At 36.3% G+C, this 18,961-nt stretch overlaps 1 protein-coding gene across 3 annotated transcripts in view; it reads right to left on the bottom strand.

Annotated features, from left to right (window-relative positions):
• DZIP3 (DAZ interacting zinc finger protein 3) overlaps window positions 1-18,961 on the bottom strand; it is a 138,875-nt gene that overhangs the window by 48,321 nt on the left and 71,593 nt on the right. For all 3 annotated transcript variants that reach the window (XM_056793451.1, XM_007493636.3, XM_007493634.3), the window contains exons 7-12: window positions 14,638-14,752; window positions 13,584-13,703; window positions 10,088-10,189; window positions 8,391-8,483; window positions 7,276-7,310; window positions 4,921-4,958 (exon numbers count right to left, since the gene is read on the bottom strand). In XM_056793451.1, the coding sequence (XP_056649429.1) occupies window positions 4,921-4,958; window positions 7,276-7,310; window positions 8,391-8,483; window positions 10,088-10,189; window positions 13,584-13,703; window positions 14,638-14,752 (503 nt within the window). The remainder of the gene's footprint in view (window positions 1-4,920; window positions 4,959-7,275; window positions 7,311-8,390; window positions 8,484-10,087; window positions 10,190-13,583; window positions 13,704-14,637; window positions 14,753-18,961) is intronic.

Raw genomic sequence — 18,961 nt, 5'->3', positions numbered from 1 at the left:
TATAATGGAATCCTACAGATTAAAAAAAAAAAGCATATGGGTCATTCCCTTTGTTGATCAAAGGATATAAATAGGGTTTTCAGAAGAAGAAATCAAAGTTATCTGTAGTCATATGAAAAAATACTCTAAATCATTAATGATTAGAGAAAGTTAAACTAAACCAACTCTGAGGTATCATCTCACATCTATTAGAAATGACAGGGGGCAGCTGGGTAGCTCAGTGGATTGAGAGCCAGACCTAGAGATGGGAGGTCCTAGGTTCAAATCTGGCCTCAGACACTTCCCAGCTGTGTGACCCTGGGCAAGTCACTTGACCCCCATTGCCTAGCCCTTATCACTCTTCTGCCTTGGAGCCAATACACAGTATTTAAAGGGTTTAAAAAAAAAAAAGAAATGACAAATACTAGAGGGGATGTAGGAAAATAAATATGCTAGTGAACTAGTCTAGACATTCTACAGAACAATCATGAACTATGCTCAAAGCTATAAAACTGTACATACACTTTTGACTCTACTAGATAGATACTATCACTACTAGATCCATATTCAAAAGAGATAAAAGAAAAACGGAAAGGGCCTCAATGTACAAAAATGTTTATAGCAGCTCTTTTTATGGTGGCAAAGAATTGGAAACAGAGAGGATACTCATTAAGTGGAGAATGACTAAAAAAGTTGCGGTATATGACTGTGGTGGAATACTACTGTGCTATAAGAAACAAGAGATGGTTTTAGAAAAACATGGGAAGACCTCATATAAGACTTAAACTGAACCAGAAGATCATTGTACACAGTAACATCAATATTGTAATGATGATCAACTGTGAAACACTGCACTACTCTCATCAATACAATAATCAAAGATAATTCCAAAGGATTCTTAATACAAAATGCTATTCATCTCCTCAGGGAGAACTAATGAACTCTGGGTGAAAAGTGAAATATAATTTTCTCACTTTTGAAACTTTTCTTGCTCTTTTGTGACATGAGTAATATAGAAATATATTTTGCAGGATTTCACACATATAACTGATATATTACTTGCTTTCTCAGTGGGTAGAAGAGATATTGCAGGGAGGGAGAATTTTTAAAAGAAAAAATTGGACACAGGAAAGAGAAAAAGCTTAATTGGAAAATATGATTCTGTTTCAAGCAAAAGAAGAAATCAAAGTCTCTTAGGTTACTCTGAAATTTTATATATTTTAGTATTATACATATTTTTTCCAGGAGGGAGGTTAGCACAGCCTGATAAGTAGTCTGCCTGACAATATCATTACCAACTATAATAACTATGTCAAGCAAATGGAAAAAAAAATAATTATGAGTTCTTGAGGTTAGCATTTCATTAAAACAAAATTTTGAGAAGATAAGTCTGCATCTAATAAAAGAGAAGGATATTCAGCACTAATGCTATTTCACACATGTGATTTCCCCCTTTAGAGCTGTCACAGTTTTGGTCATGGGAACTCCAGAAATAAAAATACAAAATGGCCCTCATTCCTGTATAGGTCTCCTTGTATTTCTGCAAAGATGGGCAGTGGGGTGATTTAAAATATTGAATGATGGTGTTAAAGATATTTTTAGGGTTGTGACTGAAAATCTAAATTAAGTTGGTTGTCAAGTTTCCTGGGAATTTGGGTATTTCCTAACTAAAATACCCAAGTCAGCTGAGAGAGAGAGAGAGAGAGAGAGGGGGGGGGGGGGGGGGCAGAGAGAGAGAGAGAGAGAGAGAGAGAGAGAGAGAGAGAGAGAGAGAGAGAGGGAGAGGAAAAGAGTTAATTTAAACTGCTCCGGCTCAGGCTGAGCCAGGCAGGAGTTCAAGGCTTTGGCCAAGGGGGCCTCCCAAGAGCCAAGGGAAAAGGGAGTCAGTCTTATCACTCACTATGTGACCATCTCAAGGAAGCTGTCTGAGGGAGTTCCTCCAGGCTCGAGTTCCAGAATCGAACTGGCGCCATGGCCTGCTCACAGGAAGTGACCAGTCAGAGCCACCTCTTCGAGGAAAGAGACTGAAGAGGGGAAGTGACACACCCTATATAGACAGTTTTACATCATTCTCCTGCATCTCATCTGTACCAATGGTAGCTTCAGCTTGACTTAGAACAGCTCAGGGGTCTGCCACCTGTTTCTGCACATGTCTGTTGAAGGTCATCCTCCTAAATACTTAATCCTTAAGTATGAGTATAGACATTCCTGATTTTGTTAGACTAAGTATCTTCCTTGTTACAATCAGGAGATAGCTAAATCCGATCTTCACAATGGTCTTAAAATTTTGTGCCTCTCAGTTTTAAGACAAATAATAACATTTAAGTGATACTCTCATTGTTCAATCAACATCCAATATCCAGCTTGTTGATTTCCTACTAGAAGAACTGAACCATAGCAGTTATGACATTTTCACTATTAGTATGTAAAGAAGTTGTGACTAAATGGAAAGACAACTTGGAATTATGGAACCATAATATGCCCAATGATATTATTTGGAGGACATTCCATCTGACTTTGCATTGCTTAAAAGCATAAATAAGATGGGGCAATTATATCTTTGTGTGGAAGATAAAGCAATGGAGAAGTTTCAGTAAGAATTTGTAGACATTACAAATCTATATTTTGATGCTTGACAATTTCAATTCAAAGGTGGGCACAGGAGACAGCAAAAGATATGCTGAAACATATGGTTTGGTTTCAGGGAATGATAGAAAAACAAAGGATTATGGGTCATTCTGAAGACATATATATATATATATATATATATATATATATATATATATATATACTGTGTGTATTTTCCTCTAGGAGGGAGTTAGAAGGCACTAGAAGTGGTTAGTATTAAACAAGATAATTTTTAAATGAAATTTACTGAAATTTAGCAGAAAGCAAATGAGTTTTTAATAGATATAGTAGTCACTTCAAAATTAGCTGTCTGTGTATCATCAGATCACCCATCAGGTAACCAAAACAAAGTTTAAAATAAACAGCAAATAAAGATGAGAAGACACTATGAACACTTGCAACAGTTCACATTTGATCTGTTTAAGTAAGCAGCCAACTCAGAAACATGGAGAATGGGGATAAAAGTGAAGATGCTGATTCTGAAAATAATAGTTTCTAAAAAAAGTTAATCCACTGCAAAAAGTTGACAAAAACTCATGATGAAACATGCTTCCCACCTCCTGACAGGGAAGTGACGGACTCAAGAGAGCAGTAGAGAAGGTATGTGCAGGTATAGATCTGTGTATGTATGCATATGTGTGTAAGAAAGAAAACAAAGTCCCTGTAACAAACACGGATAGTCAGGAATAACAAGTCCTCACTTTGACCACATCCATGTGTGTATGTGTGCACATGCGTGTTCACTGTTGTCACTCAGTCATTTCAGTTGTGTCTCCTCAATTACCATTTTGAAAGAACTAGAGAAGAGTATGGTAGAAGGCTGTGAGCAAAATTATCTTTCAAGATAGGGTCTTTTTTAAGGAAGTTGAAGAGAAAACAAGTCTGAAAATTTGGGAAAAGATCCAGCTAGCCCAAATTACTCCAAGAAGATTTACAGATGAAGCTAGAATGTAAGATCCCTGAGAGTGGAGAAAGTCGTAGTCCTGATATCTGAGTCTTAGCACCTGGAACACTGTTTGGCACATAGTGGAAATTTAATAAAGGCTTGATGAGTGATTGTGGATAAGCACTACACTTGGGAGAGCCAGAAAGATCTAGGTTCAAATTTTACATTAGACATTATTAGCTGTGACCCTGAACAAGTCACTTAACATCCCTTGGTCTCTATTTCTTAATTTATAAAATGAAGAAGTTGGACTAGGTGGCCTCTTTCAGCTTTAAAACTATGTTCTTAAGATAAACTATACAAAATGGAGCTGATCTAAAAGTTTGTATGTCAGTAGTTCTCATTAGTAAAGATAATGTAACCAATGCATTGGTTTCTATCCCCTCTGTATCCGATGCATGATGGGAAGAAGTGGACATTGGCAAAGTTTGGAAAAATGTGTTAAGCCTGACCAAATACATATAAAAGAAATCTACACAGAAGATGACTTTTTTTTTAAAGAATTCAAAGATAATTTAAACATATATCTCTAAAAAGGCAAAATTTCCAAAGAATGGAAAAGATCACAAACAGTATTTTTGCTAAAAAAAGGCTGGTCAAGAAGACACTGGCCATCCATTTCCAGGTTTCTTATTTGTGTAAAATTCTAATAAAAAGAGCAGTGAAGAGGTACATCGTACACAAAACATTCTGGAGTATGCTACCAACAACTTGTGACTTGCCTAAAGACACAGATGGTGAGTGTTAGAGGCTGGATTTGATTTGAACAGAGATTTTCCTGACTCCAGGCCCAGCACTCTATCCACTGCACCTCCAGAAACTTAATAACTCAATAAGTTAAACATAAAAAATTAGGCCCTTTGCAAATTTAAAAATTGGAACAAATCAGTAATAAGAAATTATTACTCAAAAAGTTGCAATTTACATGGGCCTAGAAATATACATTGAACTGGCATTCTCTATATAGAATATCATGGCAGAGAAATGTCCCTCCATAGAAAATACACTGCAAATTAGCCCTCTCGTTTGAGATGCCATAGATAGATTAATCCAGAAAGAATTCTTTTGCTACTCCTCGTTTTCATGGCCTTTCCAAAGGAGAGCAATGAAAATAATATTAACTGCTGTAGCATGGGAAATCAATGAGGATTCTGTCTGTGGACTTGTTTTGCATGAAGTTTCAAAATCTGTGTCCTATTACAAGATGGAGTTTTAATTAATTTGGGATCACATATTAAAACAGCCTCACTACATCAACATTTTTGCATTATCTAGGTGTAAAACAAGCATAGGGCAACTTATCAGAAAAAAAATTAGATCAAAAATGAAACCTTTTCCTTTTAAATTTAACTTCAGGATTTTCATACCTTCAGTGACTGGTAGAGTCTTGAATTTTTTATAATAGCTGCAAGTAGAAAAGAAACTTATTTAATTTGCTATATGCAAAAAGAATCCCAAAGTTTCTGCCTGCACTAGAATGGGTAATGGCAAAGAATGGCAAAAGAATCATCCAGTTCTAGAATTGGCCCCCCCTCCCTTCACCTCAAGGGCACAGCAGGGTCAGAAATTAAACTACCTACTCACTTCCTACTCAAAGAGGAAACTTCAATTTTTTATTATAGTCCGTGAAGCCAGAGACTTTAAAGTATATTTCTATGGTTACAGCTCACCTAAGGGATTTCTTAAAGGCCTAAAATGCAGTGTAAATGAAAATAAAAGCCTCTTATGAGGATACACATGTCTATGGTTAAACAATGCTATTAACCTATTTCTTTGAGACACTATACTCATAATAAATCACTGCAAAGTTGGAATTTCTTGATATAGGACAGGCAATATGGTATAGTCAATAGAGAACTATCCTCAAAGTCAGAAAGCCCAGGATTCAAGTTTTGCCACTGCAAATTATAGGCTGTATGACCCTGGGCAAGTAATGTAACTTTAGTCTCTTAAGTTACAGAGAAGGCAACAACCTGCCTTAGCAGAGGGAGTTTCCTCATTTTGGAGTTCCCTTTACAAATGCAATTACAAGCCCATCCCCATTCTCATTTCATATATATCCAATAATCAATACTAGAGAATCTGAGAGACGGAAGGGACCTTAGAGACCATCTCTCCCATTTTCTTTAATTTACATTGTTTCATTCATTGTTCTACCCAATATCACAAAGGGAGAACAAAAACTTAGGCACTAGAGAAACCGGGAATTCTAGTATCCAGGGCAAATGCAGCAGAGGAGAAGAGAAGCAGTTGAAGAAAATGTGCCCTGAGAGATGGGTGGGATGATACAGGTTCCAGTACGGGTACAAAGTGTACTTCTAAGGCATTGGCACCTTTCGACCAAGCCCCAATATCACCCTGCCCACGTGCCAGTGAAATGCTCTTTCTTCTATACAGGCTGTCTCTCTCAATTTATTTTTATGTATAAATAGGAAGAGTCAGTGATGGGCTTCATGTCATTTTATATGCACATGAAAAACTTGCCAAACTTTAAAGTACTTTATAAAAAGCAACATTTATTATTGTGATGCAATTTTCTCTAACACATTTTTTTCCCCACTCAAATAGCATTTATACAGAACTTTAAAGGTTTGCAAAGCACTTTGTACATATTTGTTCATTTTATCCTCCCCACAACAGGAGCTATTATTATCCCCACTTTACATATAAGGAAATTGAGGCAGATAAATGTTAAGTGACTTACACAGGATCATACAGCTAATATCTGAACTTATCTTCCTGCATGGATGGGGTCTACTACTCTACCTACTGCACTGCCCACGTGCTGTATTTTTGCATAACTGATATTATTCTCTAAGTGAATATACTCTAAGGCCAGGTAGAGGAGGCCTATTCTGATCTGTGCCATTACTCGTGCCTTTTCCACTCCCCAGAAATTATTTGCAACTTTCTTTGTATATTGCATACATTTATTTTTTCTGTGTACATAGTTGCTCCCTCCCAATCAGATGAAAGCTTCTTGAAAGCACGGGCAGTCCAACTTTTACATTTGCATCCCTGGTACCTAGCACATAACAGACATTCCATAAATGCTTGCTGACCGCTGTATAAACTATCTCCAGAATGAGAGACAATTGCATATCCCTCCTAGATACATTCCTCTCCTTCTTCATTGTTTGCCTACTCTACTTTCTTATCAGGTTTCCGTCTCGGGACACAGAGGGTTGTGACTATAACTATGCTATACTCGGTATTTGAGTGATTTGTGAGAGCTCATGAGAAATTTAGCATCAGAGCGTTCCAATCTAGGGCAAAGTACACAGCATATATGCCAGGAAGCTCACACTAACTAATCAGAAGCCCTGAGTTGGAATTCTGATCAGAAACTTATTCTCCAAGTAACTTAAATCACTTCCTATCTGTTTCTCAATTTCTTTCTCGGTAAAATAAGAGGGTTAGAATAGACGGTGTCTCTCAAAATAAGGAAATGTTCTAATTCCAGGAAAAACTCTCCTAGCCTACTCTCAACAAAGGTAACTTTCATACTTAAGGAAAGGCCATTTCTAGATTTATCTTTTCCTTACTGAAGTATCTGAATGTTGTATAAGTAAATGGGAATTTCATTCGAATGGTCTCATAAAGAGAATCCCTGGTAAACTCCTAGAACTCTAACTATGGAAAAGATGTGGAAAGAAAAAATTAACTACGATAAATTCAAACCACAAATAGCTACAAAGATTCAGGGGATTGTGAGTACTTACCTTTGAATACATTCGTCCTTTTTCACACCTTCATACTACCCAGAGAAGGAAAAAAAAAAGGAAAAAAATTATTCACTTAGAGAATAATATCAGTTATGCAAAAATACAGCAGGTGGGCAGTGCAGTAGGTAGAATACTAGACCCCATCCATGCAGGAAATCAACAATAATATACAATTTTAAAAAATTTCTCCTGTAAAGAAAGAGAACATCAAATAAAAGGAGGAAAAAAGACACAAATAATTAGTGTATATACCCAGTGCTAGTTTTTTTCCTGAGATAAAATCCCATTTCACATCGTGAACATTTCCAACCAGAAGAGGCATTTTAAACTCAGCAAATCCAAGACAGAAATTATCTCCCACTTCCTTCTTCCTAACTTTCTTTTTTCTCATTTAGAGTCCTTCCATCTTCCCGATTCCCAGTGTCAGTGTGTTATCTTCAACTCTTCACCTTTTCTCCATCACTAAGTCTTATTGATTTTACTTTGACAATTCTCACTTCGGCCCCCTCCCTACTCACCAGGCCATTGCCTTACTTCACCTTGGGCTACTCATTTAATCTGTCTGCTCCTCTGCTTCCTCGTTTGTCAGGAAGGGTACTAAAGGGCCTCCCGATTCTAAATCTCTACCCACTCTGTTTCAGTCTGTGAGATCATCAGGGACAGGGCAGAGAGATCAGGAGAAACGAGTTACTTTCTCATGTCTTGTCTTCCCTATCAGTGTCCAAATGCTTTTAAAAAGTATAAAGATTGGGGGCAGCTGGGTAGCTCAGTGGATTGAGAGCCAGGCCTAGGTTCAAATCTGGCCTCAGACACTTCCCAGCTGGGTGACCCTGGGCAAGTCACTTAACCCCCATTGCCTAGCCCTCACCACTCTTCTGCCTTGGGGCCAATACACAATATTGACTCCAAGATGGAAGGTGAGGGTTTAAAAAAAAAATTCATGAGATGATCTCTAAGATTCTATTTAGCTTTAAAACTTATGATCCATTAAAGTCTCTCATTTAGGCCCCAAACCACAACACTGTGGCTAAAATCTGGATTTCTTCACTGATAATATCTGTGAAAGCCCAAGATTGAAAGAAAAACAGTGTTTCAGAACTCTGTATACTCACCAGATTATTAAAGACTCCGGGTTCTTCACATTTTTGCATCTTTACAATGTCACCAATACATCCTTTTTTCAAACATATTCCTCCAAGAAAGTTCTAAAAATATTTTTTAAATGAAAAAATAATTGATCAATGAATGTGTTCACCCCACCCCACCCCACCTCAGCATAGTATCTTGCATAACAAATGCATAATAAATGTTTCTTGAATGATGAATGAATGTCAGTGATTATCAGAGACTGTGCTAATAAATCTAGGTAGGCTTCAACTTTTCTATCCTAAAGACAAGATATGTCAGTTTACACTTCGGAAATGCATGGAGAGATGGATGGGCACCTTCTTCACTCAACTGTTTCATAACTGCCTCCAACTCCACATCCTTGAAACAAAACTCCTTAAATCTTCTCACTAGCCACACCTCATAATCGACTCCTCCTAACTTCCCTATTTTTGTGGAAAAAATTACCATTCTTCCCATCTCCCACTTTAGCAACCTTGGAGTCATCCTTCACTCTTCATTCTAACTACCGCCCATCTAGCCGATCAGTTGGCACATCTCCATCATCTCAAACTCTTCCCTTTTTTCCTCCTCCCGCAGCAATCTCTTTAGTTCAAGCCCTCACCACCTCTTGCCAGGAAATGCTCTGTAATGCGCTCTCCTCACCATCACTTCTTAGCCTCTCTGGCTGCCTTCAAGACTCCGCTCAAATCCCATCTCTCACCCAGGATGCCTGTCCTGGTTCCTCTCGTTGTCAGTGCCCTTGCCAAAATCACTGTACATTCATTAACTTTGTATATATCCTGCATTTCTCTAGCGTCACCCCGGGAGAATGTGAGAACAAAGATTGGCTCTCTTTTGTTAGTCGTCCCAAAACCTAGGACGGTGTCTAGGGATTTGCGTGGAGAGTAAGGTCTTAATAAATACTTGTAGTGAACTGATACATTCTCAGTGGACTGTTAAGATAATTTACATTACAGAAATCAGTGTCACTTCCTATAAAAAGGGAAAGGTAAGAGGAAAAGAACTGGGGGCCCTAAATTTGTTTCTGATGACTAACGTTCTTGGGTAATGCTATTTTCTCTCTCTTGATTTCTCTTTCCCCATTGGAAAAATGGGAAATATCTACCCTGTATCCTTGAGATATGCTAACCACTTTAAACTCCTTTAAAAAATGAAGTTCCATAAATCTGAAGTACTTTTGTTAAAACTCTTCAGGGTTTAAAATGTATTTTTCTTCTTCATGAACAACACAAATATTACAGGCTCCAAATTATGGTAATTAGCTCACTGAAGAGGATAACTGCTATGGGCTGGGGTTTTAGACTTCTAAATTAACTCCAATGGTAGAGAACTAATTTCAGGGTTGTATGATTTTCAATATGTGATTATGGATTTGCTTTTGAAGAATAAGTTAAATCAGAATTTACCACTGTGCTCCACTCACAGGGAATGTTAATATAGTTTTTCTCTATATATTTATCTAGGGACAAATGACTATTGTTGATGTGCCCTTGATGCTTTTGGCAAAAAAGTCATGGTGTATCTCCTAAACTATAATTTACTACAAGTCAGAATAGAACCATTGAATCACTCTGCAGAGCAACCAGCAAAGCAGCTCACACAAGGTAGTACTGAATGAATAGACATAAAGAGAAGCAAACTTTATTCAAGTTTTAACAATAATAACCAAATGAAATACCTGATCACTTTTCCCAGAATACTTTAAATCCTTGAGCTTTTCCCAACAAATTTTATGGAAGTAAATTCTGCAGTTTTCACTGCAACTGAGATGAACAAAACCCTACCAAAAAAAAATGTCAATATAAGTTTTAAATTATGGATGTCACCACTGGTGACAAATCTGGTTTACTTTTGTTCTGATTCCAATATTAACCAAAAAAAGCACTGCTAAGCATAGGATGATAAAGGGTTCAAACCAATTTGAGAAGTTGTAATTGAGTATGTATTGCTACATTTAGATAAAATGTCCAATAAATTAGTACAAAGAAAAAAAAGAAAGGTAGTCATTCATCAACAACTTTCTAAATGAGTTGGCATGCAGTATCTTATCTACAAGAAGAAAGCAGAAAAATATTGGAAGATGGTAATATTGATTTGCCATAGATAAGGGATGTCTTTATTTGATTTCAGAAGAGACTTGGTGATGCTCTCTCTCTCTCTCTCTCTCTCTCTCTCTCTCTCTCTCTCTCTCTCTCTCTGTCTCTCTCTCTCTCTCTCTCCTTCTCCCTCTCTCTCTCTCTCTCCTTCTCCCTCTCTCTCTCCCTCTCTGTCTCTCTCTCTCTCTCTCTCTCTCTCTCTCCCTCTCTCTCTCTCCCCCTCCCTCTCTCTCTCTCCCCTTCCCTCTCTCTCTCTCCTTCTCCCTCTCTATCTCCTCTCTCTCCCTCTCTCTATCTCTCTCTCTCTCCCTCTCCTTCTCCCTCTCTCTCTCCCCCTCCCTCTCTCTCTCCCCCTCCCTCCCTCTCTCTCTCTCTCTTTCTCTCTCTCTCCCCTTCCTTCTTTTTTCTTCTTCATCACTATTTTCTCTATTCTTCTCTCTTTCTCTCTATTCTTCTCTATTCTTTGCTCCCTCTCTCCTCATGATTTAAGGTACAGACTAAAGACATGGAATTGTTAAATGACTCATCTGGAAAATACATCCATAATTTTGACCTTTTTGCCTGATGTTTCACCAAAAATAAGTTCAATAGTTATAAACCTACTTTGAGAGGATCTACTAGCATATTTTATAAAATGGCCATTTTTTTGTCAAAATCAGAAAGAGTAAACTTCTTCAGTAGCAGGAATTCTGAAACATTTTTGGCATGGACCCCTATGGCAGTCTGGTGAAGTCTAAGGCCTTGTTTTCAGAATTAATTTTCAAATGCATAAAATACATAGGATTATTATCAAAACAGCATTTTTTTTAAAAAAAGACATAGACATCAGGTTATGAATAGAGAGCCAAGCCTGGATTTGGGAGAACCTGGGTTCAAATCTTATCTTAGACACTTTTCTACTAGCTGTGTGACCCTCAACAACTCACTTAGCCTCCACTGCTTAGCCCTTACCACTCTTCTGACTTAGAATTGGCACTAAGGCAGAAGGTAAGGGATTTTTTGGTTGTTTTTGTTTTTAAAGGAGAACCTCTGCTCAATTGGAAATAATAATTTAACTAATCCAGACAAGCCAGGGAAATAGATTTTCTTAAGCATCTCCAGAGATATCACCTAACATATGAAAACAAATAATCAGCATACAAAGATGCTAAAGGAATAGTTGTTGCACCTTTTCTTGAATATCCTGATACGGCAGCTTCCCTAAGCAAGGGGTCTGTAGACACATACAGTATTTTAAACATCTATCTCCATCTCTTTTAATCAATATAAAATACTGAGTCTGTAGGGCATTTGATTCATCATATTAACAAAAAATTCCAGATCTTGCCCATCTTAGAGAGGAATGGAGCTCTGGTTTAGAAATCTCATGTTCTATGTCTCCTGCTCCTAAAGGTTATGTGATGGGCCTCCTCTTGCGTCACTGACCTCGCTTAGCAACAAGGCTTCATCCCAAGGCTTGCTGCTGCTGTATTTCTGTCTTTTCTCTTCTCTGTCCTATTCTCTACCTCTTACAGTACCGACTTCATTCTGACTGTTGGCGTGCCAATTCATGATAAACTCATTGTACCAATGTGCTAATGAAAGAAGATTAAAGGAACTCTTGAAGGCCCTCACTCTAATTCTGTATTCTAAGATATTTCTGCAGATAATTATTTAGCCTTTCTCTTGTATTGAATTATGCACATAAAATATTAAAAATTAATAAGACATTTTAAAATTGAATATAATCCAAGCATGAAAACTAGTCTTGCCATGAGTCAGAGAAACATCAGGCATTTGATAAATACTTTTAAGGCTTGATGTAAGTTTTTTTTTTAATTATTGGGTCTATTCAAAGTCCTTTTCTTCAAAGAATGAGGAAGTGAGAATTTGCACCTATTTGGCAATATGGTTTCTGATAACATCTTGGCAATGTGATATAGCTCTAAAACCACATATATATAATTACATAGCCTATTTACCTATTTAATTACATGAGTTAATCATCTGTTTTCACAGATTTCTTGGGCCACTTTCACTAAATTTTGATCAGTAACTGATTTCTTTAAAAAAATGGAAATCTTAGCATGAAAACTTTGTCTACTGATATAGATCAGCAACTCATCCCTAACTTTATAATCTTAGAGAGCTTCCTGAGGAACTGAGAACGTAAGTGACTTGTTCAGAGTCAAGCAGTCAACAAATGTTTGAGCCAGGAAATGAATCCAACTTCTTCTTGTCCTGAGGCCAACCTCCATCTATATTGCCACATTTCCTATCGCTTTGTTAGTATTCTGTAGCTGAGATTACAGAAACACTAGAAGTTCATTCCCTGAGCACCATAGCAACAGACTCGAGCTTCAATCTGGCAGGACAGTAAAACAAAAAAGCCTAGCAGTAATATACTAAATCTAGACTTCTTTCCCTACCCTGCTGTTAATAGGTTACAATGATTCCTAACTTTCATTTGGAGTTTGAAAAAAATTATTTCAATATTTTAACATCTAGATTTCATCTCAGTTTCACCAACACGGAAAACTTCTTCCCTTAGAAATGGGTCTCCATATTTTGCAAAAACATTTTTACCACTTAAAAGGTCAACCCTAAAGTTTATGGTGATGAGCTTCTTCAAATTTAGTTAGGCTGGACCACCTGAAATAGATCATCAGTACAAAAATACAGGACAATCAGAAAAAAAAATTTATATATATAGCCATTATTTCAGCTTTTCTAAGGCATTTGTCATTCAAAGTTCTTCCAATGATGCTGTCTCCATGTCCACAAAGCTGAAGATTGGTAGACCTCAAATTACAAGTTCCTCAGAACTTTCTGATCATTGATCCTTTTAATAATTATCTTATTCTATTCTGGGCAAATTATCCAAGTTTCTTTTCATAATATGTACATTTTCTCACTAGTAAAGAAAATTAAATGTTATATATTTCATTGCTTTAAAATAACAGGTAGTAAATTTGAATTATGATGAAATCAAGGGTTTTAAAAATAATATTTTAACTAATATTTGTTTTTAACCTACTGTACTTAATTCCAAAATTTAATAAATTTCAAGTTTCCTCAATTTTATAAAAATGACAATACCTTATATTTGGATTTCTTTAAAATATCAGACTCGCAAGACCTCTCACAATCAGGAAAACGGCAAATAGTCCCCTGTTCTATGTGATTTTCATATTTTTTAATATAGTCATCAAGAAGATCCTGTTTTTAAAAAAAGAAAATTAATCCATTGACAATTATTTATAAAGGACAAGAGACAAAGAAGAAGAGTGGGATGAGGAAAAAGACAGTAAGAGGGAAAAGGGGATGGGGGAAGAGAAAAGGAGGATAATGAAATAAATTAATAAAATATTTTTAAAGGAAGAAAGGAGTAAGGGGAAGTAAGTAAAAGGTAGAGGCCAGAAAAATATTTCATAGTCTTAGATTTTACGGACTCAAAAATCTCAGTTGGAAAGGATCTCGGAGATTTATGTTTATTAACTAGTGTCTTATGTCTCCCCAATCTCTTTTCCAAATAACAATGCTAATTATTTTTTCATCCTGCCCCTAATCCATACAAAGCCTTCTTTCATTGGCTCTTTTCACTTGGGAAGTGTTTTACTTCTTCCTTCCTACTACTGAGTTTTCTTCTGAGCTCAAAGCAAATTATTTTAGCCAAATATAACTGAACATTCACTTTCTGTGTGAGTTAAATGACAGATGTTGGTCTGTACTTCAAAAGAGGTATATATTTGTTAAAAGTGCCATAGTGAGAGCAAAGCTTTAGGAGTAGCTTTTTGCATAACAATAGAGTAAAAATTACTAAAGCTCAAAAATGTTAATGTTACCTAGTGTTATCAACCTCTATCTCTAACGTAAATCAATTAAATTAACTTTGAACTGGTACTCTCGTGACTTGTGATTTAGGAATTTTAGTACATATACTCCCCTCCTACTACTTAGGATATATTCATAGATTGCCCTAAATTCCTAGATGGAGGTTTGGGTGATTGCCTATTTAAACAGCCCACATCTAACCTAGATATCTGTTTATAACAGAATTCAGCACAAAGTTTGTGTACCCCAACTTCATTTTTGGCAGATGATTTTAAACATTATGAAATTATAGATCTCTTGGACTTAAATATTTTCTTACTTGAAACGTTTCAGGTAAATCTTCATTTTTTATATGGTCTATATCATACCAGTTTTCATTATTATCTTGTATTTCTTGCTTGCTTTTCTGAAATTCTAGTAATCCTCCAATATACCTAAAAGAAATAATGTTAAAGTCTATTAGTTCAAATAGATGCTATATATTTATACATATGCATATGTATACCTAGTCACAGAGAAAATCTTCTAGAAATTAACTTTAAAGTCTTGTTATAAAATAAAATGTTAAAGGAAATAATTTTTATCAAAGAAGTATTTTAATAGCTTTATTGAAGAACCCCAAGTTTAATGCTATGCATCCTTTTCCAGTTACACTTAATCAATTGATTGATTAATTCAGGGGTAGCATTCTATTGAAGTGCAGACTGGCACAGCAGAAAGACTAGAGAGAGAACGTTGCTTCTGACCCTTTCTAGCTATCACTTAATCTCTCAGAGACTCCTACGTCACCTGTAAAATGGGACCCCTAATACCTGTATGTCTATACCTACCTGACAGTCCCGCTGTGAGGAAGGTGCTTTGCAAACTTTAAACTACAAATAAAGGTGAGCTATAGCTCTTAACAAACAGGTAAGCAACAACGATGTCTCTCCCTACAAAATACTACTGCTATTTTCTCTCAGCCATCCAATAAGTAGTTGTGAGAATACATGGAAGCCAGAGGACAGAGCAGTCTTCCTACTTTTTCCCTTGTGTTTTGCAAAGAGGAGAGATGAGCAGAGGGAAAGGGGGAAAGAAGCATCCATAGGACAAAAGCTCTTTCCATAAAGCTACAGACTCAGAGTATATGCCTGAAAAATACCAAGAACGGATTGGTCTGCCACAGAGCCATAGGGAATACCAAAGGACTTTTGGGAAGATGGCAGTGATGAAAGGAAGAACTGCAGCGTCTAGGAGATGGCAGCAATGAGGAGATTTAGGCTGTGGCAGTGGGCTGAGGTAATAACTGCCAGCAAATTTTCTAGGAGCTCCTAAGGACAAGTGAGGAGCTGCAGAAAAATTCTGGAAAAGATAGCCACAAACAGGAAAGCCTAAGACAAAATGAAAGTTCCTAATTAGGAGGATGACATCAGTAGCAACACGGAAGTCACCCCAAGGTCCACAGCAAGATTATCATTATAATGAGCAGGATGATTTCCAAAAAAGCTGGAAAAATCGCTTCTTGGACTTTTGGCCAAGATCAAATATAGAAAAAGCTGCAAAGATCTAAATGAACTAATGTAAGCCATTCTTGGAATCAATTAAGAATTATACTAAAAAAGTCATTCAATTGTGCATGCCATTTGACTCTGTGATAAGAGAAATTGATGAAGGAAAACTCTTTTGTACAGCAGTTTTTTTGTGGTGACAAAGAATTGGAAGTTGAGGAATTACCCATCAATTAGGAAATGGCTGAACATGATTGTAATAGAATATTATTGTGCTATAAAAAATGATTAGCTGGATGCTTTCAGAAAAACATGGAAAGACATACATGAACTGATGCAAAGTGAAGTGGGAAGAACCAGGAGAACACCGTACACAGTAACAACATCAATATAGGATGGTCAACTGTGAATGACTTAACTCTTCTCAGAAATACAAAAAATCCAAGCCAGTTCCAAAGAGCTATCAAAAATATTTATTAAAAACACTATCCACCTCCATTGAAAGAACTGAGGGAATCTGCAGTTCAAAGAAAACTTTTAAAATTTACTTTTTCATTTTTAAAAATCTGTTTTCTTTTACAACAGAACATATGAAAATATGCTTTGCATCAGTGCAAAAATATATAATCTATATCAAATTGTTTGCCTTCTTAATGACAGAGGGGAAAGAAGAAAGAGAAAGAATTTAGGGAACTTGTTAAAAAATTAATGTTAAAAATTAAATTTACACATAACTGGAAAAAATAAAATATTTTAAAGGAAAAAAATTGATATATAAAAAAAATATTTATAGTAGCTCTTTTGTGGAGGCCAAGAACATTGTCGTTACCTATATATAATTTTGTTTCAGGGAGAAGGACAGGGTCATTGAAAGCACAGCACAATTTCCCAAACTAAAACACTCTTCTTCCTTTCCAGTTAAGTCTAGTTTATCATTTATTTGCAGGATCCCTCCAGGATATATGTACTGATCGACCAATCCTAAAGTCTGTTGTGAATCTAACTACAAACTAACTACATGACAATACTGCCAAAATAATCAGCAAAATACTCTATTTTGGTATTATCTTTGTGTCTAGGAATAAAATTAGTTAAAACCTGTGACATGTATGCCAAAAAAAATTTTAAAGGCTTTGATATTATCATCAGAAATCAAACTTTAGATTTAGATGCCAAGGCAGGATCCAGGATAACAAAATTGGCATTTCTGACATGTTACTTTAAATGGTTATTTCAGAATTATCATTAGAAACTGCACATCCCAATGCTTAGCTAATGTTTTGCAAATTTGTAATACCCAATTGAATTAAGTCTGCATCAGTAGTTTTATACAAGATTGGCTCTTAAATTCAGTGAACCCATCTGGTTCTTAAATGAAATCATTGCTCTTCCAAATGAAAAGTCAGTTTGCATATGAACTTCCTGAGCCACTATGAACACTATACCTTAACAACATAAAATTCAGCAGACTAAGCAGCACACCAGTGTGAAATATATAATAACCTTTGACCTCTAAAGTTTCCATGGCATGATTGGCCTTTATGCTAAATATGATCTCATATTTTAAACTTCATTAGGTAATGCTATTTGGGGAATGATAATTTGAAAATAAGCAGCTGTGGCATAGTGGATAGAGCACCAGGCCAGGAGTCAGGAAGATTCCTCTTCCTGAGTTAAAATCTGGCCTCAGACACCTCCTAGCTGTGTGACCCTGGGCAAGTCACTTAACCCCCATTGCCTAGCCCCTACCATTCCTCTGCCTTGGAACCAGTACACAGTACTGATAATGGTTTTAAAAAAAAGATAAAGAACTGGAAGTCTAGAGCGGGATGATTTTAGAAAAACCTGGCAAGACTTAGATGAGGGAGAACCAGAATACTGTACATAGTAACAGCAATAGTGTATGATGAACAATTGGGAATGATTTAGCTATTCTCAGCAATAGTGATCCAACACAATCCCCAAGGATTCATGATGAAAAATGCCATCTACCTCTGGAAAAAGGCCTGAGGGAGTCTGAATGCAGAACGAAACATACTCTATTTCACTTTCTTTCTCCACTTTGTGGTTCTTATTGCGGTTCAAGTTCTCTTCTACAAAAGGACTAATATGAAAAAATGTTTATACATGTAAAATTTCTATCAGAATTTTTGTTATCTAAGAGAGGGAAAGAATTTGGAATTCAAAAAAATTTTAACAAATGTTAAAAATTATTTTTTGGTGTAATTAGGGAAAAAAAACAAAATATTAAAAGAAGAATCCCAAGTCTAAAGAAATGTTTCTGTTTTAAAGGTAATTAGGGAAAAATCAAATGTTTCTTTTAAAAATCTTGAAAAAAAACTTCAAGATTTCTTTTATTAAAAAAAAAAGAAAAAAGAGGGGGGAAAAATTCAAAGAGGCAGAAGTGAATCCTGACTGGGACTGTGAGGCTGGAGGGTGTTTGAGGCTCAGAGAGCAGGCAACAAAGAAGGATGTCTGAATACCTAGGGCCAAGTAAAAGGTGAAAGATCTTCTCATGTAGGAGTGAACTAGCCACTGTGAGACAGAAGTGACTTTCCTATGTATATTTCAAGAAATGATGACGTAAATCCACAGATGTCTTGGGGGAAGAGAATATCCAGTCAGGATCAGAGAAAAAAGAAGAGTGTTTGTGGTTCCTGATTCCCAGCTAAGGAATCAAAGTTGACAGGATAATAGAGCTCTAATGTCTACCTCATTTAAGTATCTGGGATACACTACAGAAGCTCCCAAGACTTGTTCCACATGATGACCACTTTGAGTAATTTATCTGGATTAAATTGGGACGATGACAGGTAGCTATAAATTACTCTGGATTATAAAGTCTAGGAACTTACAGCTAATATTTTCACAATTACAACTAAGAAAGCCAGATTTGGGAAATTTGATTAAGAAAATGTCTTGGAACAAAGTTTGGGTTTCTGGACCGTAACATAAAATAGAGGCACAGTGAGAACCTAATAATCTGCCTGGCATCTTGTCCTGTGGGAAATTCCCTGGGCCCTGTGCTTTTAAATATGTTTATTATTGATTTGGATGAAGGAACAGATGAAATGCAACACTTGCTCATTTGTAAGTAAAACAAAATCTGGAGGTATCACTAACATGGTAGATGACAGTTCATATCCAAATAGATCC

The sequence above is a fragment of the Monodelphis domestica genome, chromosome 4, assembly GCF_027887165.1.
Source record: "Monodelphis domestica isolate mMonDom1 chromosome 4, mMonDom1.pri, whole genome shotgun sequence".
NCBI lineage: Eukaryota > Metazoa > Chordata > Mammalia > Didelphimorphia > Didelphidae > Monodelphis > Monodelphis domestica.
This window is presented reverse-complemented; position numbering and strand designations above follow the sequence as displayed.